At 42.6% G+C, this 27926-nt stretch overlaps 1 protein-coding gene across 2 annotated transcripts in view; it reads left to right on the top strand.

Annotated features, from left to right (window-relative positions):
* Positions 1–27926, top strand: part of SNX25 (sorting nexin 25) — a 157663-nt gene that overhangs the window by 33481 nt on the left and 96256 nt on the right. For both annotated transcript variants that reach the window (XM_075259164.1, XM_075259155.1), the window contains exons 2-3: positions 3108–3192; positions 27538–27754. In XM_075259164.1, coding sequence (XP_075115265.1) covers positions 3108–3192; positions 27538–27754 — 302 coding nt within the window. The remainder of the gene's footprint in view (positions 1–3107; positions 3193–27537; positions 27755–27926) is intronic.

The raw sequence follows: 27926 nt of genomic DNA, 5'->3' as shown, positions 1-27926 counted from the left end.
TGTTTTGAGGCAGTGTTTAGTGTAAGCAGGACTAAGGAGGGAGAGACATTAACTAAGACACAAATGATCTAATTGCACATTGAAGTAATCCGCCTCATAAATAGACAAGCCTAGTGGTGGAACCATTACTGTAAAAGGGATGAAAAACTAGAAATGAATGGAAAAAGAGAAAAGTGCAGTCATCTATTTCACAGACTTTCGCCACATTGCTGAGAATCAAGAAAACAAGACTCTACAATATATCATCTTAGTGGTGATGTCTAGTTTCCATTAAAGACCACATGAAAGCCGAGGCATTTGTGAAGGGGTGTGATGTTTCTTGCCTGATTTTTGTGCATACAGAGCAGTAATAGCTTAACTACTGTATCATCATTGGCCTAAAATATTATTGTGTGGGACCCACCATATGCATTAAATTATCTGTACTGGACATTGGAGAAGAACAGTAACACTAACCTATTCATAGTTTTTCAGAAGGTATAACAAAGGAGCTTTTACTCTAATGGTTTATACAAGTATTTTCTAAAACAGACATGCCTGGAGAGGCGACAGGTCTACTTTAAGGGTATGTTCACACAGAGCTTTGGCAGGCAGATTTTGACGCGGAATCCGCCTCAAAATCCGCCTGCAAAAATGGCTCTCATGTCTCACTACTAGCGGAAAAAAGAGCGACATGACCTATCTTGCTGCGGATTCTGAGGCTGAGTCAGCCGTGGCGTCCGCAGCTCGAGACACGCTCCTGTTTAGACCCTTCATTTGTGCCCTATCAGGAGCGGGATGCTGAGTCCGAATGCTGAGTCCGAATGCTGATGCACTGCATCAGCAACCTGTCACGGCTAGCCACGCCAAAAAACCATGAGCCCTAAGTTTATCTAGATCTAAAGTATAGATAAAACCAAGAGAGCTAAACACTACTATAAGGTGGAGTGGGGGTAAATCAATACACCTCTCTATAATCGCCCAAAAAGGAGCAGGCGATGACATCATATGATGTATATGGACTTATAAGCTCTGTTTGACACACAAATTTCATTAGGCTCCAGTAACCCCTGAGGACACCCTCCTTGGGCAAAACATGTTGGGGAGTCTATTTTTCATTATTTATGACATCATATGACATACACTCACCGGCCACTTTATTAGGTACACCATGCTAGTAACGGGTTGGACCCCCTTTTGCCTTCAGAATTGCCTCAATTCTTCGTGGCATAGATTCAACAAGGTGCTGGAAGCATTCCTCAGAGATTTTGGTCCATATTGACATGATGGCATCACACAGTTGCCGCAGATTTGTCGGCTGCACATCCATGATGCGAATCTCCCGTTCCACCACATCCCAAAGATGCTCTATTGGATTGAGATCTGGTGACTGTGGAGGCCATTGGAGTACAGTGAACTCATTGTCATGTTCAAGAAACCAGTCTGAGATGATTCCAGCTTTATGACATGGCACATTATCCTGCTGAAAGTAGCCATCAGATGTTGGGTACATTGTGGTCATAAAGGGATGGACATGGTCAGCAACAATACTCAGGTAGGCTTTGGCGTTGCAACGATGCTCAATTGGTACCAAGGGGCCCAAAGAGTGCCAAGAAAATATTCCCCACACCATGACACCACCACCACCAGCCTGAACCGTTGATACAAGGCAGGATGGATCCATGCTTTCATGTTGTTGACGCCAAATTCTGACCCTACCATCCGAATGTCGCAGCAGAAATCCAGACTCATCAGACCAGGCAACGTTTTTCCAATCTTCAATTGTCCAATTTCAATGAGCTTGTGCAAATTGTAGCCTCAGTTTCCTGTTCTTAGCTGAAAGGAGTGGCACCCGGTGTGGTCTTCTGCTGCTGTAGCCCATCTGCCTCAAAGTTCGACGTACTGTGCGTTCAGAGATGCTCTTCTGGCTACCTTGGTTGTAACGGGTGGCTATTTGAGTCACTGTTGCCTTTCTATCAGCTCGAACCAGTCTGGCCATTTTCCTCTGGCATCAACAACGCATTTCCGCCCACAGAACTGCCGCTCACTGGATGTTTTTTCTTTTTCGGACCATTCTCTGTAAACCCTAGAGATGGTTGTGCGTGAAAATCCCAGTAGATCAGCAGTTTCTGAAATACTCAGACCAGCCCTTCTGGCACCAACAACCATGCCACGTTCAAAGGCACTCAAATCACCTTTCTTCCCCATACTGATGCTCGGTTTGAACTGCAGGAGATTGTCTTGACCATGTCTACATGCCTAAATGCACTGAGTTGCCGCCATGTGATTGGCTGATTAGAAATTAAGTGTTAACGAGCAGTTGGACAGGTGTACCTAATAAAGTGGCCGGTGAGTGTATATATAATACTTATAGGCATGCTGTAGTAGGGCATGCTGTAGAGGGCAGTTAAAAACGAACATGTGAACGATATGTATGTTAGGGACTTTATCATTCACATCAGGACCCCCAATTGTAAACCGTGGTTTGGGCTAAGGCCCCTCGTTGCGGAAATGCAGCTTTTTTTTTGTTGCAGATTTTGCTGCGGTTCTTTCAGCCAAAGCCAAGAATGGCTACAAAAGGAATAGGAAATATATAGGAAGTTCTGATCCTTCTACTCTATCCACTCCTGGCTTTGGCTCAAAAAACTGCAGAAAAATCTGCAACAAAAAAGCTGTGTTTCCGCAATGTGGGGCCTTAGAGTAGTCCATTAAATGTTACGTTTCAGATGATTCATTTTGGTTACCATTCACGATGGGTGGAGTGTAAAATTGGGTATTTCACCCTTCTTTAGGGTTGATGGTGAGTGGTGCAAAACAGATAAGTCGCACCCAACATTCCAGTTAGAAATCTGTCCAGTAAGGGAATGCAGACATGTTGTAGGCTAAACTTGTTTAATGGAATCCGACATGCAAGAATTCTTCCATCTAATTTCTGGAAGACTCATTGATATGACATTGGGTTTGGTTAAGTCTTAAGTTCTGTATTGGTAGAGCCTATAAAATGTCTACCTCCATTGGGGGGGTGGTGGTGGGGGATTATGACCTCTGTTTGTTAACCATTTCAGAACATGACTCATACCCTAAATGATGATCTATATTCAGTTGTTAATGTATTAATTATGTTTTAGGTGTCCCGTTCCATGAATTTACATGAACACACCCAGCTGAGGAGAGTGGTGATATGTCACAGCATGGATAAAGCTCTAAAGGAAGGTAAGCCTGACTTCTCTTCTCGGTAGTCCTTCTTTGGCCTTATTTTACTCTAGAGAATTTAATCAGTTCCGATTGCTTCTCTACAACAGCCCGCAGGCACTTTATAGCAAGTTAGAAATAGCTAAGCGTGTGCAACAGACATTTGTCACTGTAGCCATGAAGAGAGTGGAGGATAATTGGAGATGGCATGAAGTGCTGTGCAGATCCCAAAGACAAAAAAGAAATAAATAAAATCAGATTTGCCATTGCCAAGTCCTATACGCTATTGGCATTGAAAGCGCTTATGAAGAATATTTCAGGATTGAGAGCTGCAGAAATAGCGCTTGCAATAGTAAATGATTGGCCTCCGACCTTCCACTCCAAGTCATTTGGTTATAATTTGGCAGATAATTACAGATGATATTGAATGACCTTTCAGATTCTGAAATATTCCCTGAGCTTCAAATCACTGCAGCCACTTGTGCCCATCCTGATAATTTATGCGCCGGGAATCTAAAATTATCAACCGCTTTATCTATAAAATGAGGTTATCGGTGGATAAATTGAATGCTCTTGCCTTAAAGGCAATAAGTACACCAAGTAAATCTCTACTTTAATGCCAATTTATAAAAGTCAACTGAATACCTGTCTATATCGGAACATAAGTAGCACTTACAGCTACTTATATACTAGTAATAGAGAGCACAAGGGGTCCATAAGACCTGGAACAGGGGCTGAAGTAAAGGAAATTCAGATAATTACTTATTATTGAGGTCAGTTAATTATTAGGTAGTTAATTAGGGCAGGTAATTAATATTGTTTATAAACTCTTATCTTTTGACATAATGGTATTAGTTTAAATACAAAAAAGCTTGACATTTTCCAGTTACCAGGATTTCTGTTGAATGACAGCAGAGATCTATAAAATGATACAGTAATGCAGAAAGTACAGTATTGTACAGAACTTTAAGGCAGGTGTGGAGAAAGTAAGTGTGAATTCACACTACGTAAACGCCAGCTTATTCTGAACGTAAAACACGTTCAGAACCAGCGGCATATAAAGCAGTTCCCATTCATTTCTATGGGAGCCGGCATACGAGCGCTCCCCATAGAAATGAATGGGCTGCTTCTTTCACTCCGAGCAGTCCCATTGAAGTGAATGGAAAGTGCCCCCGTGTACGGCTCGGCATGAGCAGAGCTAGCCGTGGGCACTTTCCATTCACTTTAATGGGAGTGCTCGTAGTGAAAAAAGCAGTCCATTCATTTCTATGGGGAGCGCTCGTATGCCGGCTCCCATAGAAATGAATGGAACTGCTTTATACGCCGCTTATTCTGAACGTGTTTTACGTTCAGAATAAGCTGCCGTTTACGTAGTGTGAATTCACCCTAAAAGTGTTTTAAAGGAGTTTTCTGGGCAGAATTTTTTTTGAAAAGTCCATTAGTGCTAGTAATTGGTTAATAAGTGCACCCATATACCTTTAGCAGTGTTTGTAGTGATTTCTTGCCGCTGCATCCTCTGCCTTTGTTTACCTGGTGTTCGCTTCCTTCAGTGTAGCTGCTACACTAGTTCCTTCTCATTCAGCTCCCCCTCCCTTTCTCACTAACCTAGCAATCCCGCTGATTACTAAACCCTCCCACCCTTCCTGTCTCACTAAGCCTAGCGATCCTGTCCATTACTAGCCCCTCCCACATCTCCATAACTAACTTATTCTGAGGAGCTGTCCTGGACACAGGAAGGCTTGGTAAGTATTAATGGGATGGAGGAGGGGGAAGAGTAGTGGTGACGTTTCGTTTCAGAAGCGGTGAAAAGGAAAGTCATGGGATTATCAGAAAGTGTCCCTGGGATGGTCACATAATATGGGTAATTATAGATTTTTTTTGAAATTTTTTTTAATTGATGTAAATTAGAAGTTAGGCAGGGGGAGGGAGGTTAATTTTTAGTTTATCCTGTAGAATCCCTTTAATAGTTTTATCTTATCAATTACCAAAAGTGAAAACTAAATCGCATCCATTGGAGGACAAGGCCTGTAAGTGATGATACGGCCACCACAGAGCCTTGATCTCAACATCATCCATTCTGTCTGGGATTAAATGAGGAAACAGAAGGATTTGAGCAAGCCTACATCCACAGAAGATCTGTGCTTAGTTCTCCAAGATGTTTAGAACACCCTCCCTCCCAAGATCCTTTAAAAACTGTCTTCACATCTACCTAGCAGAATTGATGATGTTTTGAAGACAAAACAAAGAGCAGTTAATCTAAATATTTTTTCCATGTGTTCATTCACTTTATTTTTGTCAACTAACAAAATAAACTAATTATACTAATTACTTTTACACCGTATTTATCATTAGGGTGTTCCATGCTGCAGAATCCGTGGCACTTATTCTTCAAGTGTTCTGCTTCAATCTCTGCTTCCATTTTGAAAACAATAGAAGGCAGAAGTGGGGCGGAATCCCCCAAATCATTACTTTCATGTTGTTTTTTTTTGTTTTTATTTTTTCAAACACAACATACTTTACAACCCTATGTGTAGATTAGTCCAGTATAATATATTTTGGGCAGTGCATTTGTACAGTATGCAGGTGGGAATTGTTTCCTTTTCCTGGTATCCTAATCCACAGCAGTAAATCTGATTTCCGGTGTGTGGCATTGCCTGTGGACAGTACAGAATATTCCTTTATTTTATTTATATTGCTCCCCATTATAAAAACCATTATAGAACACAATTGAGCCGGCTGACAATGAGCACCATTGTAACTCCAATACAATTCATTGGAGTAGTCTGTGAAGGAGCTACTGGGAGAAGTAAAGATGCTGTGTCCCTAGATGCAATGCATCAGAAATATTTTCTTACTAATCAATTACTCGTGGGAGACTTCTGTGTTAGAACAGCCGAGAGCCCTTTAGATTGTGAGAAAATCATAAAAAGAACTGACAGTCTGGCCCCTTGTGAAATAGAAGAATTGCCTAAGAAAAGTACAATAGATAATACAGCAAGAGACATTCACATAAATCTATAATTGCATTTATAAACCTATATATTTAAGCATAGCAACTCAATACTTCTATTCTTGGTGTTGCTCTTGTATTCTGCCTTATTAAAGTGCCATAATAAATTAAGTTCACTTTTCCTGGAAATTTTAGAGTACTGTATTTTACTGGAAGATACTAGAGCTGCTGTAGAGATCCAAGGGCCTTAGAAGGGTTTTCCACTTTCTAATATTGATGACTTAGTCATCAGTACTAAATCTGTATATAATCTGCAAATAGCTGTGGCCCCCATTGTTCAGTTGCTGTAGGGCAGCACAGCTCCTGGTAATGTGCACATGCTGGGAGCCACACTGCTCACTCATCATGCATAGTGTTGTGGTGGCTTTACTACTGCAGTTCTGTCCCATTGAAGTCTATAGGGCAGCATTGCAGTAGTTGGAGGACCTTTCATCACCTCCAAGTCCAATTTTTTACATAATTTAAAAGGCAACCCTCTATTGATTTTGGAAATGTAGGAATTTTGTCTCTAGCCCCACCATTCCCCAGTGCTGTTAGTGTTGGAGCCTGTTATACTATCTAGGTTCTGTACTGTGATGAGGGTAGTGTCAGGCAGGAGGTACTCTAGGGTCAGGTTTGTGAGGTACTCTAGGATCCAGTTGGACAAAAGACGGTCCACTCCGACAGGGTCCAACTCGTCCCTCAGTAGTATACTGCATATAGTAAGTGTAGGAGAATCTTCTCTATTAGAAGTCTTTCACTGAGAAACAGCGCTAGGTACTGATGTGAAAATAAGTACTTTGGTTGTGATGGAAAGTTCCTATTTAGATCCAGTACCAGTTCAAGTATATATAGCATATGTTCTCATTACAGAATATCACTAAATGGCATTGTTTTTAAAAGTTGTTCACCATGACATGGATATCTTAACATTTCTAGCTACAAGGAAGAGAAGAACATACTATTATGTCTCCATTGGCGTATAGAGGAGCAGAGAGAATAAAAAGATGTGTGTTCAATGAAGTATTTCCTTATAGAACTTGTGTGTTTAGGACTATTTCAGAGACTGTTGAAATCTTTGATCATTTCAGTAGTTTAAGTTGAAAGAAAAGTTTTGTTTTTTTGGGGGTTTTTTTGTTGGGTCATAGAGTAGATTCCTACTCTTTTTTTTTTTTTTTTCTCAAATTCAAGTTCACAAAGGTCACATTTCAGACTTTTTGAGAGTAGTTATTTTAGCTGAAAATGCAGTATTTTATAATCCAGGATTTTTATCTTTCAGCTGGTTATCATTTTATGTTCTCATTCATACTTTATGGAAAACCAAGTATGAAACCTCTGAGTTCTCGTCATGACCCACAAATAACAGATCTTCATTTAGCAATGAATAGTATTTGCCGTGTTATTTAATGGGTTGAAGTGTTTGAGCTGTGTCGTCATATCTGCCGCGCAGAATATTTGTGACGCTTCAATCAATGGCTCTTCATTGAAGTGCAGTGTTTCTATTTGCAGGATTAACTCAAGTGTGTCCTGTTACTACCCCATGTCCTTAAGATGCTCTATTGCTTCTGAATAACCTGTGGTAGGGCAACATGGAAAATTGGTGTGGCTGGCCAATCAGTAACTCTGTTCAGTGGGCATTCGTTGATTTAACCCTTTCCTTGGAAATTTCATTACATGTTGGCCGCAAAAGACTATTATAAATGGGGTTCTTCTTCGATGACACCAGGCAGTAAGGATGGCCCTCTTACAGTGCAGTAAGATCAATGGCCAAAACAAACAGCACCCATATCTCTGGCACCAGCGAACATACATGCAGCAGTATATAATATGTCACATAGTAGAGAGCTTGTAAGGTCCTCTTTAAAGGAACGCCAAGCCCAGAAATAAAGAAATATGGTAGCCCTCACTATTGTCAGCCTGACGAATGATATTCAAGAAGTACGTGTAAAGATCTGGAACTGCAACAAGGACACTGCAAATATTATTACACAGCAGAACAGAATTTTTATGAAATCAACTGGCGTCCGTATCCAACCAAATACTAGCCAGACCTTTTCGGTGCTGGACATCTAAATATTTTCTCTACTATGATCAAGTCAAAAATTGCATAAAAGGAAAATGCATTGAAAGTCACTGGGATTTGGCAGGATCCTTCTGTTGTCCATCAAGACAGATGCGGCACTGCTGATATTTAGGTTCTTCTGCTCCTTTAACTAGAAGAAAGCAAATAACTGTGCAGGTGTGAATATGGCCTAACATTGTAGCAGCTTGTGACAATTGTGATGGAATTGTCTGAGCTCTCTCTTTGGTCACCCATCTGTGGAGCAGATTATACTGTGTGGGGGCCACTGTGCAGCAGATTATACTGTGTGGGGGCCACTTTGGAGATGATTGTACTGTGTGGGGGTCACTGTGAAGCCGTTTGGACTGTGTGGGGGGTCACAGTGGAGCAGAAAGCTATATAAAGCCCCATTCACATGACCGTATTTTGCAGGTCCGTAAATGTCTGCAATTGTGGATCCGTACATTATTAAGGGTAAAGTCCCATGTTGGTACTTTGTGATAAATTAGTGGGTTTTGGGTTGCAGTTTGGGCACATTGTCTCTAAATGATTCGCCATCACTGTCCTAAGTTATTTTATGAGTATACAGGTATGTACTAAAATATCTATTTTAGGAGGGCCACTAGGTCTTCTGAGGTTTGCAGTGTTCTTATTCACTTTGGGAGGCCGGGCTTCTTGACATGAAATGACCCAGAGTCCTTGCCTCTTATTAGGAGTATTTGAGGATTTGTCACCCAGCCTAGTTGTTTGTAGAGCTATTAATGTAATGATCGACTTCCCATTGAACTTTTACCTACATCAAAGGTTCAACCAAAAAGTTCTTAAAAAAAAAAAAAAACACCCTGAAATTCATACGTGTTGTCTGCAGATTAAACCTTTTATCATTCTAGGTGAAATTACTGAGATATTTATGTTCTAAGTGGCTTTTATACTTTTGTCACTGGCATAAATGGAATATTACTGAAACGTCTATGCACTTAGAAATAAACACGGTCGATCTTCAATGGAGCAATTTCAATTATGAATGTTGGGTGGGAAATTGTCAGTACAGTATTGGGTCTGTATCTCTTTCAGGTGCATTTTGATAGGGTTTTGGAGTTTGCACGACTTTTCTCTCCGTATATTTAAGTGAAATGAAGGATAGAGTCCCCAAATGGTCATACAACGCTAGTGTGACTGCACCCTCACAGAGGTTATCTGGTTTCTAAAATTGATTGCGTATCGTATCCTTAGGATAGGTTATCAATATTAGATCTAAGAGGGTCTGACACCAGACACCCCCAGACACCCCCATAGATTTGCTGTTCGGGGACAGCGTAGCTCCTGGTAATGTTTCGGCAGGTTTTGGTACTGTAGCGCTGTCCCATTAATGTACATGCAGTTCTGTCCTGAGCCATCAATATTGGAAATGACATTAACCCCTTACAATTGCATGGGGTAAGACATAAGAGCAGTTACATTTTTATGCGCCACAACTTAAAAAGTTTTTTTATATGAAAATTTTCTAAAAGGCTATAAAGTGGACAGCTCATTTAAAGACGACCCGTCGTAAGGTCTGAAAAGCCCAATGGCCAACATATTCTGGAAGATGCGGTCACCCTAAACATTTTAGTGTTTTGTTCTGTTCAACCATTTTGAAATTATAAGCACTTTTAATGGTTGTTCAAATTAGGGTGTATTAGTCAAGTGGGTGGCAACCCTGTAGTTTGTCCTGTAGATCTGTTTTATGCAGTGTTACCGCCCACTTGGCTAATATAACCTAATTTGCATCTACTCTAAAAGGTCTTATATCTTTGGAATATCTGAACAGATTTGGATAATCAATACACCAAAATGCTGAGGGTGACAGATGAGGTGCAGTATTTCATTAGGCCTATTGTATCTGGCGACAGGTTCTCTTTATGTGCTCTTCAGTTCCATAGAAATTGCCTACAGTATCACCAGCTAAACAACCCTGCATTATTGCACTCTTGCTCCCTTCCTTCACATCCAAGCATCCATTTTCTTTTGTAGAGACCTAGTAGTTAGAGGCAAACCTTAAATTTGTACTCATCAGACTGAATGACTGATATTCGTCTACTGCCTGCTTTATCACGGAGACCTGCTCCACGCACCATTCACTCCATGAAGAGTGAATGGTGAGATTTGTGCGGGGCTGTTATTTTACTATTTCTGAGGCTGCTGACTAAAGGGAACCGGTTACCATAAACATACAGTCTAATCTACTCTGTGTATGTTATACCAGGCTGGCTTACTATCGTTCAGGGCCATTTGGGTACCCAAACAATACAGAGCTGATGTTATTGTGAACCTAGCGATACAAGGCTTGACTAAGTCAAGTCCATTTTGCAGCTTTTTCCTCTTTTACACCCTTGGCTAAAACTGGGTCGTGTAAAAGGGAGCCTTCACACGGAGTTACGCTGTGCTCATTCAGAACGTAAAAACACGTTCAGAATGAGCGCATAAAAGCAGCTCCCATTGACTTGAATGGGAGACGGCATACGTGCGCTCCCCATTGAAATCAATTGGAGGCTTTTTTCCCTATTGCTTTCAATGTATTAAATGTCCTGATATGAAACTATATAATTCAACATAAGGTGTCCCACAACAGAGATTGACATAGTATTGAGGTGAATGTACCCGAATACAGTACCTACGATGCATAGCCAATAAAAATGTGAGGGCTTTTAGGTTTAATTCATATATATATATATATATATATATATATATATATATATATATATATATATATATAATATATGGTTTTTGGCCATTTGTTGTTCCGTCTTCTGTGGATCTGCAATGAATGTCTAAGGGTAAGTTCACACGGCGTTTTTACAACGTAGCTGCGACTGGATGCCAATGCAGTGCACCAGCATCCAGTCACGCACTCCGCTCCAGATTAGGCCCAGGAGGGAGTGTCTTCAGGCGGATGTCTCGAGGCGAGTCCACCTGAAAGAGTGAGCATGTCGCTTCTTTTTCCAGGAGCCGGAACAAGCGGCTCCCGGAAAAAAGAACTGACTATTTCCCATTGATTTCAATGGGAGCCGTCTTTTTGGTCAGGATTTTGAGGCAGATACAGCCTCAAAATCCTGACCAAAAAAGCCTGTGTGAACTTACTCTAAAGCGGAAATAACTATTTTTAGGCTGAGTTCACACGGGCCTCAAAATCCTGACCAAAAAGACGACTCCCATTGAAATCAATGGGAGCTGGTCAGTTCTTTTTTCCAAGAGTGGTATGTTCCGGCTCCCAGAAAAAAGAAACGGACATGCTCATTCTTCAGGCGGAGTCTCCTCGCAAATCTGCCTGAAGACACTCCCTCCTCCCGACTAGGCCCATTCATTTGGGTCTAATCCGGAGCGGAGTGCACGTCTGGAGGCCGGTGCACTGCAACAGCATCAAGTCACGGCTACCTGTATTTTGGACCGGAACCTGAGGCGGCCTCCGTCTCCGGTTCCGTTCCAAAATACCCTGTGTGAACCTACCTTAAGAATTTGTCCAAAACCCCTAAATGTTATGGATACTGATGAACCTTTTAACAGGATTGGCCTTCAGTATCTGGTAGGGGTCCGATATGCGGGCCCTACACTGATCAGCTGAAGTGGGTGCCAGAAACTGCTTACAGTGTATATAACTGGAAACTGCTGTGTTCTTATTTAGAAGTAGAGAGCTGTAGATTGTAGTGGTGGCTTCGGGGAAATGTGGCTCTTCTCCCATACACTTGAATAGGAGATGTGTTAGAGCTTCTTCACTCATGAGTATACTTGAGTCTATTGAGGGATCTGTGCAAACTACCCAAAATACAACAAGTCACATGTAGTGTTAAAAAAGCTGTTGTGTGAATAGATCCTCTATTTTTTATGGAGACGTGTGCTGGGGGCTAGCACCCGAGAAACCCTATCATGTGAATAAGTAGTTTTTCTGTGGACATTAAGTAAGCCTCCATAAACACACATTTTATTACAATGACCTAATGGTGCAAGGCTGTAAATAAAACTATACTAATAAAGCAAATCTCTTAGAAGATAAGATGATCTGCACGGACCTGGGGGTTAACCAGGATATGATGTGATTAATCACAGCTTATGTAATAAAACGCAGATAGCACTTGTATATTGCATTTATGGCGTATTACCACTTGATCCCCATCTGTTGATGAGAGTGACAGCCGAGTTCAGGGAGGATTTATATTACCAGTCTGTATAGACACTGCAGCTTTTCCTCTGTCCATACGTCCTTGTGATGGCTCCTGCTCCCAGTTTCCAAAGGCATTGCATATATGAATCATTGGCGTGGAAAGGCCTACAGCATACACAGCCTATGGCGGTCCGTGTCTGCTTTTTCCTTGTACAATAATTGTGTGGTGTGTTATTCCAACTGGTACAATAAAACAATCTGATTTGGGAAGGCTACCTATTCCATACCTAGCCGTGCCTTGTGTATATATCCTTCTCTTATCTCACCCCTGTGCATGGCAGCATGACAGACCTCTGCTTAATCGAATTAGAGGAACAGCCTGCTGCTTGCTGACTGATACACTTTTGTTCATGTCAGTGTGGAGATGACATTTTATTTGTAGCTTGTAGATTAATATGCCCTGACAGCGCTGTGAGGCTGCACCGCTCCATCCCCAATGCTTGTCAGTCCCCTTACAGCGCTGTGACTCATTCCTGTGCTCATCGCACCTTCGTAATTCAGCAACCTTTCATCCATCTTTTACGTATATATAACGCCATGTAAACTGAGCCTTTCATTTGGACACTTTATAGATTAGCGGGACCAATTTTCTTACAGAATCCTTTATATACATAAGCATCTCAGTATATATGATTTTACTTTTACATTTAATAGGTTTATCGAAATAGTGTAAAGCAAACAATGATGGGGGCTCGGAGATGCCACTTATGGTCCCCTAATAATTTTATATTTTATGACGGCTGCTGCAATGTACGTGGTTATCACCAAGCTCTGTTTGCTAAACTATGGGCCGAGGGTATGTTCTTTGGAGCCATTTTTTTTTTGTTGTTGTTATTTGGTAGCCATATCTACATGTCTTCTATTCATTGCTGCCTGGTCATCACAAAACCCGTATTCCCGTAAGATGTGTATTGATCCCTTTTGACACCTTCCTATCAGCCATTGATACTCTATTCTGTACATATGTGATAAACCTCTTTGAGTGGAATGCACCTTTAGGATAAGGACCCACATGCGGAAACGCAGGAGTAAAATCACTGCAAAAAAAAAAAAGTCCCGGAAAAGCTTTGTTTTGAAAAACACAGCATTTGAATTTGACCTGCAGAAAGGTTTGGGTTTTCCCAATAGATTTAATAAGGGAAGAAAATACACAACAAAAATGCAATGAAAAACATGTTTTTTAGCGGTTTTCCTCAATGTGGAGTCTTAGCCTTAAAGTGATTGTCCAGACCACTGTTTCACAACCTGGCTTTCCCACCAGGTAGACTGTCAAGCATGGTGCAACCAACACCACTTGCTCGTATTCCACTCTTATCGATTTATTCCTAAGGAATACAGAAAAAGCCTCGCTCCATACACTGAGGCTTGGCCGAAGGACTTTGCTATATCAGTTCTGCAGCAGACGAGGATAAAACATTTACCCTTGGTTATTTAATGCCCCTTCCATGTGTGGCACAAGAGAAGTACTGTAAATTGCTTATTTGGTTGATGCCAGTTGCTAGAGTTGTTCCATAGAATCTTCCCAAATGTTCCATGAACTGCTCCCTGATCAAACCCTTCTGTGAGATGATCTTTCAGATGTATGAAAACATCACTTTTGGCGATCATGCTACTAGGATCTTTATCTCCATTTAAAAAAAGACCTACTTTGCCTCTTCATGACAGCAGCTTGGGCAGCCATCCATAGGCACTGGCAGAGCATTTGGTCCCAATCAATGTTTGAGTGGATCCTGGAAGTCAATTTCTGTGTGGCTGACCTGGATTATGTTCAAGAATCCTGCCGAATTTCAAACTTTGGTGGGTTCTTTAATGGGAGTTGAGGTCCCTTGGTGCTCCATTTATCCTTCCCCCATGGCAATCTTTTTCTCTGTCTGTATGAGCTGGTTTCAGTATTGAACTTGAACACAATATACAACGTTACTGCCCCAAGATGCAAACAGCAGCAGCTGCTTTCCTGGGCACCTTTAGAAAGGTTGGATGACCCTTTAAATTATTGATGTTCACCTAGCATGGATAGGCATAATCCAGAAGCCACTTGACCGCATATAGGAGATCCAGGAACATTGGACTGCAAATGCAGGGCATTATCCAGCTAAGCTGATTCCTGACACAGAGAAATCTATGAGCACAATAAGGAATCTGCTTAATGTCTGGCTAACATCTCATCAGCAGCAACATAAGCAGTAAGAAGTAGATACAAGCTAATAAATAGACTTTTCTCGCATTGTAAGCTGTGAGATATTGCAGAATGTTCAGTGAAGAAAATCAGCCCCTCCTCTCTCCTTTCACTTTGTAAAGTGAAAACAGACCCTCTCCCTCTACTTACTGTGAACCCAGCTGTTTCACATTGATAACGAAGGACTGAAGTTCCCTAGTACCAGGGCGTGAACACAACTTGTCTAGAAGGGAGACCTCTATTGACACCAAATCAGGACTATGGGTCACTTCGCACAGCCATGTATTGGTTGACTTTACTGATCCGAATGTGGCTCTGCCAAATTGATGTGTTGAATTCAGTTAATCTGAACTGCAGTAGGATGGTAATACCAGCTAATACACGGACCATATAGAAGTGGCTCTGTGGATTTTACTCTTATGAGTTACATTTGAGCAAATACATAAAATGAAATGAGGTTTGAGCCCCATTATTAGCCGTAAATGCTACCATGTACTTTCTTCTAATTATTCTTTTTCCTGGAGAATGAGGCTTGTATCCCAATGAGGCCTTTCACTGAAGGAAATCTGGAAAGGATCTTCTCACAGCAATGCCACACACCTGCTTCTCCGCCCGTATCTCCAATTGCATCTTTTATCTAGGCCAGAACTTATTTTCCAGCAGTGGAATCCAATTTGGGAAGTGATGGTTGTCATTATGTAGTGAGGCGCCCAGACTGTCTGTACTGTACCTCGCACTTAAGGCTCCCTACGCTTGATTTCTCCTTTCTGAATTCACTGACCCTGCTGCAGTCGGGATGTGACAGTATCTGGTGGCAGATATAGATGAAGCTTTTCCTCCTATTAATATAAGCTTATTTTTATGTATATATTCAGGGAATGTGAGAGAGAAAGTTTTGGGCCTTATACAACATTGACTTTCTGACAATTAAAGCTACTTTCTATACTTGTGGGCGTTTGTGGTGCAAGGAAACGCCTGCTGTATCGAATTAGCTGCTCCATATCCTCCGCTCAGGTGGTTAGTGAGAGGAAATGGCAGAATATCTGTGAAGGAGCGGCCATTGTATAGAATTATGATGCATCGTGCTCTGAACTGTGGTGGAGTTAATGGCGCGTCAAGTCTGTACACTTAATCTATCAGTTTCCATAGCTCATAAAGGCAATCTGCAGGAGACAATGGAAATGCAGAGGATGATGCATTATTCTTGTGTAATGGCTCCTGAAGATGTACAGCCAAATTACATTCTAGACCATGCTTCTGTCTCCTCAGGAAGAAGAAATGGCTGCATATAGCACCCAATTACATTACTATGTTCATCTTTGTGTGTGTGCATCTATATACAGTGTGTGTGTGTGTGTGTGTATGTATGTGTATATATATAATGTGTGTGTGTGTGTGTGTGTGTGTGTGTGTAAGGACATTCGGCTAATGTTGGTCTTTGAGCATTTCAGGCTTATAATATACAATCCTGATGCAGTGGCGTAACTAGGAATGGTGGGGCCCCGTGGCGAACTTTTGACATGGCCCCCGCCTTCCCCCCCGACCGACGCCGATGACCTCGACCAACCCCTCCTCTGCATTTCTTCTATTATGTCCCTTAGTGGTCCCCGCGCACAGTATTATGTCCTTCAGTGGCCCTTGCACACAGTATTATGTCCCTCAGTGGCCCTTGCACACAGTATTATGTCCCTCAGTGGCCCTTGCACACAGTATTATGTCCCCTAGTGGCCCCTGCACACAGTATTATGTCCCTTAGTGACCCCTGCACACAGTATTATGTCCCTTAGTGACCCCTGCACACAGTATTATGCTCCACTGTGGACACCCATAAACAATTATTATACTCTGGGGTCTTTTCAGAGTTACTTACTCTAGTAAGTAACAGTGTTTGTTACGTTCCCTTACCTCTCCCGTGCCTCCGATCATTATACTCGGGGGTCTGAGAAGACCCCCCCCGAGTATAATGATAGTCTTTGTGGGGTCCTCTGTGCCACTTACTGATCCCGGCCCAACCAGGATCGGTAAGTAAATAGTAACTTCAGCCGGTAACAGCCTATAAAAAAAGAAAAAAAAAATGCAGCAGTAGCGGCTGTCACTGTGCCCCCTAATGTCACCGGGCCCTGTGGCTGCTGCCTCTGCGGTAGTTACGCCCCTGTCCTGATGTATATGAAGAAAGTTGTGCATAGCGGTGTATTCAGATACTGCAAAACTGCATTGGAAAAAAATGTTTGGCAGCTCAGTATTCTAGTTGTGCATAGACTTTATCAAGAAATACAACATAAGTTACATATATAGTTACATAGTAGATGAGGTTGGATGAAGACATCAGTCCATCAAGTCCAATCTACAGGGGTGAACCTGCCCCTTTTGCCGCCCGAGGCGAACTACAGAAAGCCTCCCCCCCCCGGGAGGAGGGGGGGAGTGGCTGAGTGGAGGGGCGTGGTGAATCGAAGGGGGCGGGGCTTAGCACCATTTGCCGGCAGAGAGCAGGCACGGAGAGGGCCTACTCTCTGCCTGAGCGTGAGGGGAGGCTGCTGGAGCAGCGCTGCTCCAGTGGCCTCCCCAAACCACCGCTCGGTGCTAAGCCAGTCCAGGACAGCTTGTCCTGGACTGGCTTAGGTTAGCAAAAATGTTGCCCTCCCTGGGGCCCTGGCATAGCGCCGCCTGAAGCAGTCGCCTCATGGGAGGTGCGGCGCTGCCAATCTATAACCCTACAATCCCCTACAGTGTTGATCCAGGGGAAGGCAAAAAAAAAAACCCATGAGGCTCATGCCAACTGCCCCATTTCAGGGGAAAAAATTCCTTCCTGACTCCAATCTGGCAGTCATCAGTAACAATTTCTTATTGTATTAACACTCATATTAAATCTACTTTATTAAAAATTATGAATTTATTTCCAAAGACAAAGATAATGTCAATCTCAAGTCACTCTTTCAAGTCTATGATATGTACAAATGATGTCTTCAGATTATTCTCAGAAAGTATAGCGGTTTAATTTGTGATATCTGCCATAAGTCATTAGATCTGACACTGTGTGGAGTATGAGTCCTAATACAAGTTGCAATAACGAAAAAAATAGAAAAATTGGAAGGGCACTCACCCACACAGAGGCTCATCTTCATAAAAGGCTTCTTTTATTAAGGTATCACATCTTAAAAACAATTCTTGTAGGGAGGGAAGAACAGCATCAAATGGCAAGAAGGCAACAGCCGTTTCGCGCTGCTATGTGCGCTTTTTCAAGCCTCAAAATGCAAACGAGTTGTATTATATCAGCCAGTTTCCAACTTTTTTTTTACACCACAAATGTGACAGATTTCATACACCTTTTTTTGTTCTATTTGATCTTTGACCTCACTTTGTCATCTGGAGAAATACATTTTCTTTAGATTTTTATTAAAAGCTTAGAAAGCGAACATTATCCTTTGTGAATTCCCTCTTAGAATACAATGCCTGCTGGTGTATTGTTGAGTTTTTATTGTGTGAAGAGAGATTTTTCATACATAACGTAGTCCTCGCTTTTCTATATAGAAAGGAATTTGGTTCTTAAATTTTTTTTTTTTTTTTTTTTGCTACAGACTCTTTTATGCTACAATAGACAATTCAATAAAAGAACAAGAAAGGGCCAGCAACATTTTCTAAGCAGACTACTATCACAATGCTCGAGGGATTATTATTATTATTATTATTATTATTATTATTATTATTATTATGGTCACCATCTTCTAAATGTGTTCACCATAAAAAAATAGGTGTGCAGCCGCAATTATATATACCTGTTTGTCTAAAAAATGCAGTTATGCAGCTTGTTCCTATTGAGAACCTGTCACCAGGTCTGACATACATCACCTGATAGGCAGTGTCACGTGAACAATTTGGTGTTTTGTCTATCTAAATCTGTTCAGTCATTGCAAAGATGTAAGTTCCTGTAGATGCGAATTGGGGTATACCAGCCCCCCCTTTCCGAGAAACCGTGGTGTTACTGTCCATTTAGTGTGTAATAAAATCGATAACAAAATCTCTTAAGTATTCCTATTAAAGCAAAGAGCAATGGCAATTCCATTCTTGCCTGCATACAAAACAAAAAAGAAAGAGATTGTTTGGACTTATAGTTAGTGTGTTATTCCTTTATGCGTCTTACGTTCACTTGCCATACTGTGTGTTTTTCTGCACAGTTAGCATCTTATCTGCATTGTGTGGAAAAGACTCTCAGAAGTGTTTGTGAGTAATGATGGGAAAAGTTTGGCGAGTCCTGCGCTGTCATTTATGTGTGTTGTGCTTATAAATCACATACATGACAAGTCTCCTCTCACTTCCTGTAGGTTCATGTCTTCATGTTGTTTTATCATATACATTTAGTAAATGGATTCTGAATAGTGGAAGCCAATGAGTTTCTGACAATTTTCGTTATATAAGTTCACTTGTTGGCTCACATTATATCCACAGTGCAGAAACTGCCACATGTGGTTACTGCATGTTGGCCGCCTTGTGAGCTGTTAGCTAAAAAATTGAAATTGATGTCTATGATATTCTCTGCGTGTTGCATTCAGATTTCTGTTAGAGCAGTCTTCCAATTTCCCTGTCTCAGCAGCTTCGCTTGCTGCCTCTTCTTTTCACTTCCTGTATTATTCAGCAAGCTGGTGGGAGACGGCTATGAAGTATCTCAGTAGATATAGATATTGTTTTTACCATGAATGATTATTTATGATTACTAGAAATCTAATATAAATTCAGATTAAATAATATGCACAGTAAACGTATATTACATTACATAGGTTTGTATAGAACACTTACACAGACGACTGACTTGCAGTGAACTCAATGTTCTCTTTGTGTTTACATAGAGACTATCCAAGGCTTTATCAGCAAACTGCAATTAGATGACTTAATTTTCCTGCAGGCAGAGCTGTAATAACTGTAAGAGAACTCCGCCCCCCCAGAGAGCAGTGCCATCCGCGATCTAATAGAGACACAGCCCAAAAGTGACTTAAGGACCAGGCCTCTTTTTTCAAAACTGACATGTCACTTTAAATGTCAATAACTTTGAGACGCTTTAACTTACACAAGTGATTCTGAGATTGTTTTTTCGTAACACATTGTACTTCATGTCAGTAGTAAATTTTCGACAATATGTTTTGTCTTTAATTATGAAAAAATAGGAAATTTGGTGAAAATTTTGAAAAAAATGCAGTTTTCAAACTTTGAAATTGCAAGCCTTTCAAATAGAAAGTCATACTACCCAAATTTTTTCATAAATATAATTAACCATGTCTCATATTTATGTGGCAATCAAATTTTAATCACCCTTTCATTTTTTTCAGAAATTATAAGGCTTACAAGTCAAGCAGTAATTTTCCAAATTTTCAAGAAAATTTCCAAAACACATTTTTCAAGGGACTAGTTCAGTTCTGAAGGGAAATTGAAAGGCCTCTCTAATAAAACCCCCCAAAAGTCACCCCATTATAAAAACTGCACTCCTGAAAGAATCCAAAACAGCAGTTAGAAAGTTTCTTAACCCTTTCAGCATTTCACAGCAATTACAACAAAATGGAGGTCAAATTTACATTTTTCAATTTCTGTCACTAATATATTCATTTAGCCCTAGAATTTACACATTTACTAAGGGTTAAAGGAGAAACTGCACCCCACATTTTGTTACACAATTTCTCCCGAACACGACAATACCCCATATGTGCTGGTACCCTAATGTACGGGCACACAATCGCTCTCAGAACGGATGGAGTGCTAATTGGGTTTTGTAGGCCAGATTTTGCTAGAATACTTTTCAGGCACCATGTCCCATTTGCAGAGCCCCCAAGGTGCCAAAACAGGGGAAACCCCCAAAATGTCACCCCATTTTGGAAACTAGACCCCTCAAGGAATTTATCAAGGGGTATAGTGAGCCCTTTGACCCTACAGGTGTTTCACAGATTTTTTTACCGTTGAGATGTGAAAATGAAAAATTACTCTTTTTATAATAAAATGTCACTGTAGCCCCAAATTTTTCATCTTCACAAGGGGTTAAAGGAAAAATTGCTCCCCAAATTTTGTTACACAGTTTCTCCCGAACACGACAATACCACATATGTTCTGTTACCCTAATGTACGGGCACACGGTCGCTCTCAGAGCGGATGGAGCGCTAATTGGATTTTGTAGGCCAGATGTTGCTACAATACTTTTCAGGCACCATGTCCTGTTTGCAGAGCCCCCAAGGTGCCAAAACAGTGGAAACCCCCAAAATGTCACCCCATTTTGGAAACTAGACCCCTCAAGGAATTTACCAAGGGGTATAGTGAGCACTTTGACCCTACAGGAGTGTAACAGAATTGGCCCAACAAAAGGAAAAGTGACATTTTTTGCTATAAAATGTTGCTTTAACCTCAAATTTTGCATTTCCACAAGGGGTTAAAAGACAAAATGCACCCCAAAAATTGTCAAGCATTTTCTCCCAACTACAGAAATGCCCCATATGTGAATGTAAAGTGATGTATGGGCACTAGAGATGAGCGAACACTAAAATGTTCGAGGTTCGAAATTCGATTCGAACAGCCGCTCACTGTTCGAGTGTTCGAATGGGTTTCGAACCCCATTATAGTCTATGGGGAACATAAACTCGTTAAGGGGGAAACCCAAATTCGTGTCTGGAGGGTCACCAAGTCCACTATGACACCCCAGGAAATGATACCAACACCCTGGAATGACACTGGGACAGCAGGGGAAGCATGTCTGGGGGCATAAAAGTCACTTTATTTCATGGAAATCCCTGTCAGTTTGCGATTTTCGCAAGCTAACTTTTCCCCATAGAAATGCATTGGCCAGTGCTGATTGGCCAGAGTACGGAACTCGACCAATCAGCGCTGGCTCTGCTGGAGGAGGCGGAGTCTAAGATAGCTCCACACCAGTCTCCATTCAGGTCCGACCTTAGACTCCGCCTCCTCCGGCAGAGCCAGCGCTGATTGGCCGAAGGCTGGCCAATGCATTCCTATGCGAATGCAGACTTAGCAGTGCTGAGTCAGTTTTGCTCAACTACACATCTGATGCACACTCGGCACTGCTACATCAGATGTAGCAATCTGATGTAGCAGAGCCGAGGGTGCACTAGAACCCCTGTGCAAACTCAGTTCACGCTAATAGAATGCATTGGCCAGCGCTGATTGGCCAATGCATTCTATTAGCCCGATGAAGTAGAGCTGAATGTGTGTGCTAAGCACACACATTCAGCACTGCTTCATCAAGCCAATACAATGCATTAGCCAGTGCTGATTGGCCAGAGTACGGAATTCGGCCAATCAGCGCTGGCTCTGCTGGAGGAGGCGGAGTCTAAGATCGCTCCACACCAGTCTCCATTCAGGTCCGACCTTAGACTCCGCCTCCTCCGGCAGAGCCAGCGCTGATTGGCCGAAGGCTGGCCAATGCATTCCTATGCGAATGCAGACTTAGCAGTGCTGAGTCAGTTTTGCTCAACTACACATCTGATGCACACTCGGCACTGCTACATCAGATGTAGCAATCTGATGTAGCAGAGCCGAGGGTGCACTAGAACCCCTGTGCAAACTCAGTTCACGCTAATAGAATGCATTGGCCAGCGCTGATTGGCCAATGCATTCTATTAGCCCGATGAAGTAGAGCTGAATGTGTGTGCTAAGCACACACATTCAGCACTGCTTCATCAAGCCAATACAATGCATTAGCCAGTGCTGATTGGCCAGAGTATGGAATTCGGCCAATCAGCGCTGGCCAATGCATTCTATTAGCCCGATGAAGTAGAGCTGAATGTGTGTGCTAAGCACACACATTCAGCACTGCTTCATCAAGCCAATACAATGCATTAGCCAGTGCTGATTGGCCAGAGTACGGAATTCGGCCAATCAGCGCTGGCTCTGCTGGAGGAGGCGGAGTCTAAGGTCGGACCTGAATGGAGACTGGTGTGGAGCGATCTTAGACTCCGCCTCCTCCAGCAGAGCCAGCGCTGATTGGCCGAATTCCGTACTCTGGCCAATCAGCACTGGCTAATGCATTGTATTGGCGTGATGAAGCAGTGCTGAATGTGTGTGCTTAGCACACACATTCAGCTCTACTTCATCGGGCTAATAGAATGCATTGGCCAGCGCTGATTGGCCGAATTCCGTACTCTGGCCAATCAGTGCTGGCCAATGCATTCTATTAGCTTGATGAAGCAGAGTGTGCACAAGGGTTCAAGCGCACCCTCGGCTCTGATGTAGCAGAGCCGAGGCTGCACAAGGGTTCAAGCGCACCCTCGGCTCTGATGTAGGAGAGCCGAGGGTGCACTTGAACCCTTGTGCAGCCTCGGCTCTGCTACATCAGAGCCGAGGGTGCGCTTGAACCCTTGTGCACACTCTGCTTCATCAAGCTAATAGAATGCATTGGCCAGCGCTGATTGGCCAATGTATTCTATTAGCCTGATGAAGTAGAGCTGAATGTGTGTGCTAAGCACACACATTCAGCTCTACTTCATCGGGCTAATAGAATGCATTGGCCAGCGCTGATTGGCCAGAGTACGGAACTCGACCAATCAGCGCTGGCTCTGCTGGAGGAGGCGGAGTCTAAGATCGCTCCACACCAGTCTCCATTCAGGTCCGACCTTAGACTCCGCCTCCTCCAGCAGAGCCAGCGCTGATTGGCCGAATTCCGTACTCTGGCCAATCAGCACTGGCTAATGCATTGTATTGGCGTGATGAAGCAGTGCTGAATGTGTGTGCTAAGCACACACATTCAGCTCTACTTCATCGGGCTAATAGAATGCATTGGCCAATCAGCGCTGGCCAATGCATTCTATTAGCGTGAACTGAGTTTGCACAGGGGTTCTAGTGCACCCTCGGCTCTGCTACATCAGATTGCTACATCTGATGTAGCAGTGCCGAGTGTGCATCAGATGTGTAGTTGAGCAAAACTGACTCAGCACTGCTAAGTCTCTGCATTCGCATAGGAATGCATTGGCCAGCCTTCGGCCAATCAGCGCTGGCTCTGCCGGAGGAGGCGGAGTCTAAGGTCGGACCTGAATGGAGACTGGTGTGGAGCGATCTTAGACTCCGCCTCCTCCAGCAGAGCCAGCGCTGATTGGTCGAGTTCCGTACTCTGGCCAATCAGCGCTGGCCAATGCATTCTATTAGCCCGATGAAGTAGAGCTGAATGTGTGTGCTTAGCACACACATTCAGCTCTACTTCATCAGGCTAATAGAATACATTGGCCAATCAGCGCTGGCCAATGCATTCTATTAGCTTGATGAAGCAGAGTGTGCACAAGTGTTCAAGCGCACCCTCGGCTCTGATGTAGCAGAGCTGAGGGTGCACAAGGGTTCAAGTGCACCCTCGGCTCTCCTACATCAGAGCCGAGGGTGCGCTTGAACCCTTGTGCAGCCTCGGCTCTGCTACATCAGAGCCGAGGGTGCGCTTGAACCCTTGTGCACACTCTGCTTCATCAAGCTAATAGAATGCATTGGCCAGCACTGATTGGCCAGAGTACGGAATTCGGCCAATCAGCGCTGGCCAATGCATCCCTATGGGAAAAAGTTTATCTCACAAAAATCACAATTACACACCCGATAGAGCCCCAAAAAGTTATTTTTAATAACATTCCCCCCTAAATAAAGGTTATCCCTAGCTATCCCTGCCTGTACAGCTATCCCTGTCTCATAGTCACAAAGTTCACATTCTCATATGACCCGGATTTGAAATCCACTATTCGTCTAAAATGGAGGTCACCTGATTTCGGCAGCCAATGACTTTTTCCAATTTTTTTCAATGCCCCCAGTGTCGTAGTTCCTGTCCCACCTCCCCTGCGCTGTTATTGGTGCAAAAAAGGCGCCAGGGAAGGTGGGAGGGGAATCGAATTTTGGCGCACTTTACCACGTGGTGTTCGATTCGATTCGAACATGGCGAACACCCTGATATCCGATCGAACATGTGTTCGATAGAACACTGTTCGCTCATCTCTAATGGGCACGCTGTGAGGTCCAGAGCTGAAGGATCTCTATTGGGATTTTGGAGGGCAAATTTAGCTGAAATCTGTTTCAGGCACCATGTTGCATTTGGAGAGCCCCTGAAGTGCTAGAACAGTGGAAACCCCCCCAAAATGACCCCATTTTGAAAACTAGACCCCTCAAGGAATTTATAAAGGGGTTTAGTGAGCACTTGGACCCTACAGGTGTTTCACAGATTTTTTTTACCATTGAGATGTGAAAATGAAAAATTACTTTTTTTCCAATAAATCGTCCATTTAGCGCCATATTTTTAATTTTTGCAAGTAGTTAGAGAATTAAAAGCCCCCCCAGTTTGTTACACAATTTCTCCTGAACATGGCAATACCCCATATGTGGCCATAATCTGCTGTATGGGAACATGGCGGGGCTCAGAATGGAAAGATGGCTATTTGGCTTTTGAGGGCAGTTTTCAGGTGTCATGTCGCATTTGCTGAGCCCCTAAAGTACCAATACAATGGAAACCCCTCAAAAGTTACCCCATTTTAGAAACTACACCCGTCAAGGAATGAATCAAGGGGTATTATCATTTTGAGCCTAAAAAATGCTTCCCAAAAATTAATGTACAAAATGAAAATTTTAATTTTTAAAGAAATATGTCATTTCGGTGCCCAATACGTTGCACCCACTTTGTATTGTCAGAGACCTGCACTCCTAAAACTATTAAGTGGGCGATCCCGAGGGGCAAAAAATTATATATGTGGGTGTAAACTGCTGCTTGGGCATACAGCAGGGCTCAGAAGGGAAGGAGCACTGAGCTTTTTAGCTTTTGGGGTACAGATTTAGAGGGACTTTCTGGGTGCCATGTTGTTTTTGCAGAGCCCTGGAGATGTCAATGAACTGGAATTCCCCAAGAAGTGACCCCATTTTGTAAGGGCAATTTTAGGGTCTCTGCAAAAGTGTCATGGCATCCAAAAAAAAACCCAAACCGTCTAAGTCTGTGCTACAAAAACCAAATAACCCTTCTTCCCTTCTGTGTCTGGCTGTGCCCTAATATCAGTTTATTCCCACATATGACATTACGTGCATTATCCTGGGTACACCAGTGTCATACATGTGTCATACATGTGGCATAAACTGCAGTTTGGGCACACAGCAGGGCGCAGAAGGGAAGGAGCGCGATGAGGCTTTTGGAGTACAGATTCAGATGTTTGGTATCTGGACGCAATGTCATGTTTGTAGAGCCTGTAAGGTACCGGAAAAGTGGATTCCACAAAGGAGTGACCCCAGTTTGAAAACTGCACCCCTCAAAGAATTTCTCAGGGGGTGTAGTGAGTATTAGTATCCCGGACGTGACTGCACAGCGGATGGCGAAGAGGGAATATATAAGCAGTGCGGAGAACATTGCAAACACCAAATTGCCTACTATGTCCCAGTAGCTCCTATGATTGGGGGAGTCACTCTGGGGGGGTCACTTTGGGGTCACTTCTGGTGTCTTTTCGCTCATAATCTGTAAATCTGGGGTGTCCCCTGATATCCGCTCACACAGCTTATATATTCCCTTCCTGACGCCGCCAGTTGTGTTCTAATAATTTGGCGATTTTGCGGGATTTTGTCTTCACATTGCTAGATGCTATATTTTCTTTATTTTTCTGGTGACGCGGCCATATAAGGGCTTGTTATTTGCGGGATGCGATGTATTTTGTAATGACACCATTTTTGGGTGTATTACTGAATACATTTTATTAACTCTTTTTTTGCTGGATTAAAAAAAAAAAAATCAATTCCGGTATTGCGTTTTACCTTTTAAATTTTTCGCCATGCAGCGTACAGTATAAGTAACATATTATCTTTATTCTGCGGGTCGGTACGGTTACGGCGATACCTCATTTATATTATTTTTTTATGCAATACTAATTCTGCAGAATAAAAACACATTTGGAGACATAAATCAATGTTTTTTGCATCGCCATATTTTGAGAGGCGTAACATTTTTATTTTTTCTTTGACAGTGTTGGTTGAGGGCTTATTTTTTGCGGGACAATGTGTGCTTTTTATTGGCACTGTTGTGAGGTGCATTTGACTTTTTGATCACTTTTTATAGCACATTCTGTAAGGTGAGATGGCGAAAAATCACTACTTCCGGCGGGTTTTTTCCGTTTTTTTTTCTGTGGTTCACCGTGTACATTAAATATTGTTTCAGTTTTATTGTACAGATTGTTACGGACGCGGTGATACCAAATATGTATTGTTTTTATTAATTTTTAGGTTTTTTTTCTATATAATTCATTTTCTATAGAGAAAAAGGGTTTTTGGGCTTTATAACTTTATTAATTGTTTCAAAACACTTTTATTTTTTTTTTCCACTTTTTTTTTAACTTTTTCATGCATCCCTTTAGGACACTTGGAGGAGTGATGATTGCATCACTCATCCACTATCATAGAGTGAGACACAGGCTGCAGTAACAGCCTGCACGTGTCACTCTAGAAACAGGAAGTGAGTCGTACGGACGGCACAGACTCACTTCCAGAAGACGCCGGCCAGGATACAAAGGTGAGTGGGACTCAGGGCTGGCTGGGGTCACTAAACAGACCCCTGGCCACTTAGTAGGGATACCAGCACCCCCCGATCTCGCAGCGGGGGGTGCTGGGGACCCCTACACGATCGGGCAACCCGTTGTTTGCCGTAATCATGTTTGATCACGGCAATCAACGGGTTAAAACCCAAAATCGGCACTCATGTCCGATGGAAGGTGTTGGAGCAGGGTGTTAGGTGTCAGATACAACTAACACCCGCTCCTAGAACGCCCGCACTGCGCTGCGGGGATTGTTTACATCCATGTGGTACTATTACCACATCGGTCGTGAAGCACTAGACATCCATGTGGTAATAGTACCACATGGGTCGGGAAGGGGTTAATGACGAGTACAATTTCCCTAATACTTTAATGTAATTTATTACCAGTTATGCTCTTAACTTTGTCTTGTGCCTTCTTCCTTTTCAGTGTTTGACTACAGCTACAGAGACTACATTCTGTCATGGTATGGAGAACTCAGCAAAGATGATGGTCAACTCTACCACCTACTCTCTGAAGACTTTTGGGAGCTGTCCAGACAACTCCGCTGTCGACTGGCTCACATAGATATCGTAAAGGTGGTGTGCAACGATGTTGTGAAGAATCTGCTTACACACTTCTGTGACCTCAAGGCTGCGAACACTAGGTAACAAACTGGAGTGAGCATCTGTAATCCTTCTGTGTGTGAAGTGATTATCGGCCTCTGCACGAAATAATGAGAGCGTAGCGATGCTCGCTCTCGTTTAACCCTTTCATGTCTGGATAATGGTATTAGGGGAAGATTGTAGTCAGCTCATTTTCTAATAAAAGCCAGTGAC

Source organism: Leptodactylus fuscus, chromosome 1, assembly GCF_031893055.1.
Source record: "Leptodactylus fuscus isolate aLepFus1 chromosome 1, aLepFus1.hap2, whole genome shotgun sequence".
Lineage (NCBI taxonomy): Eukaryota > Metazoa > Chordata > Amphibia > Anura > Leptodactylidae > Leptodactylus > Leptodactylus fuscus.
This window is presented reverse-complemented; position numbering and strand designations above follow the sequence as displayed.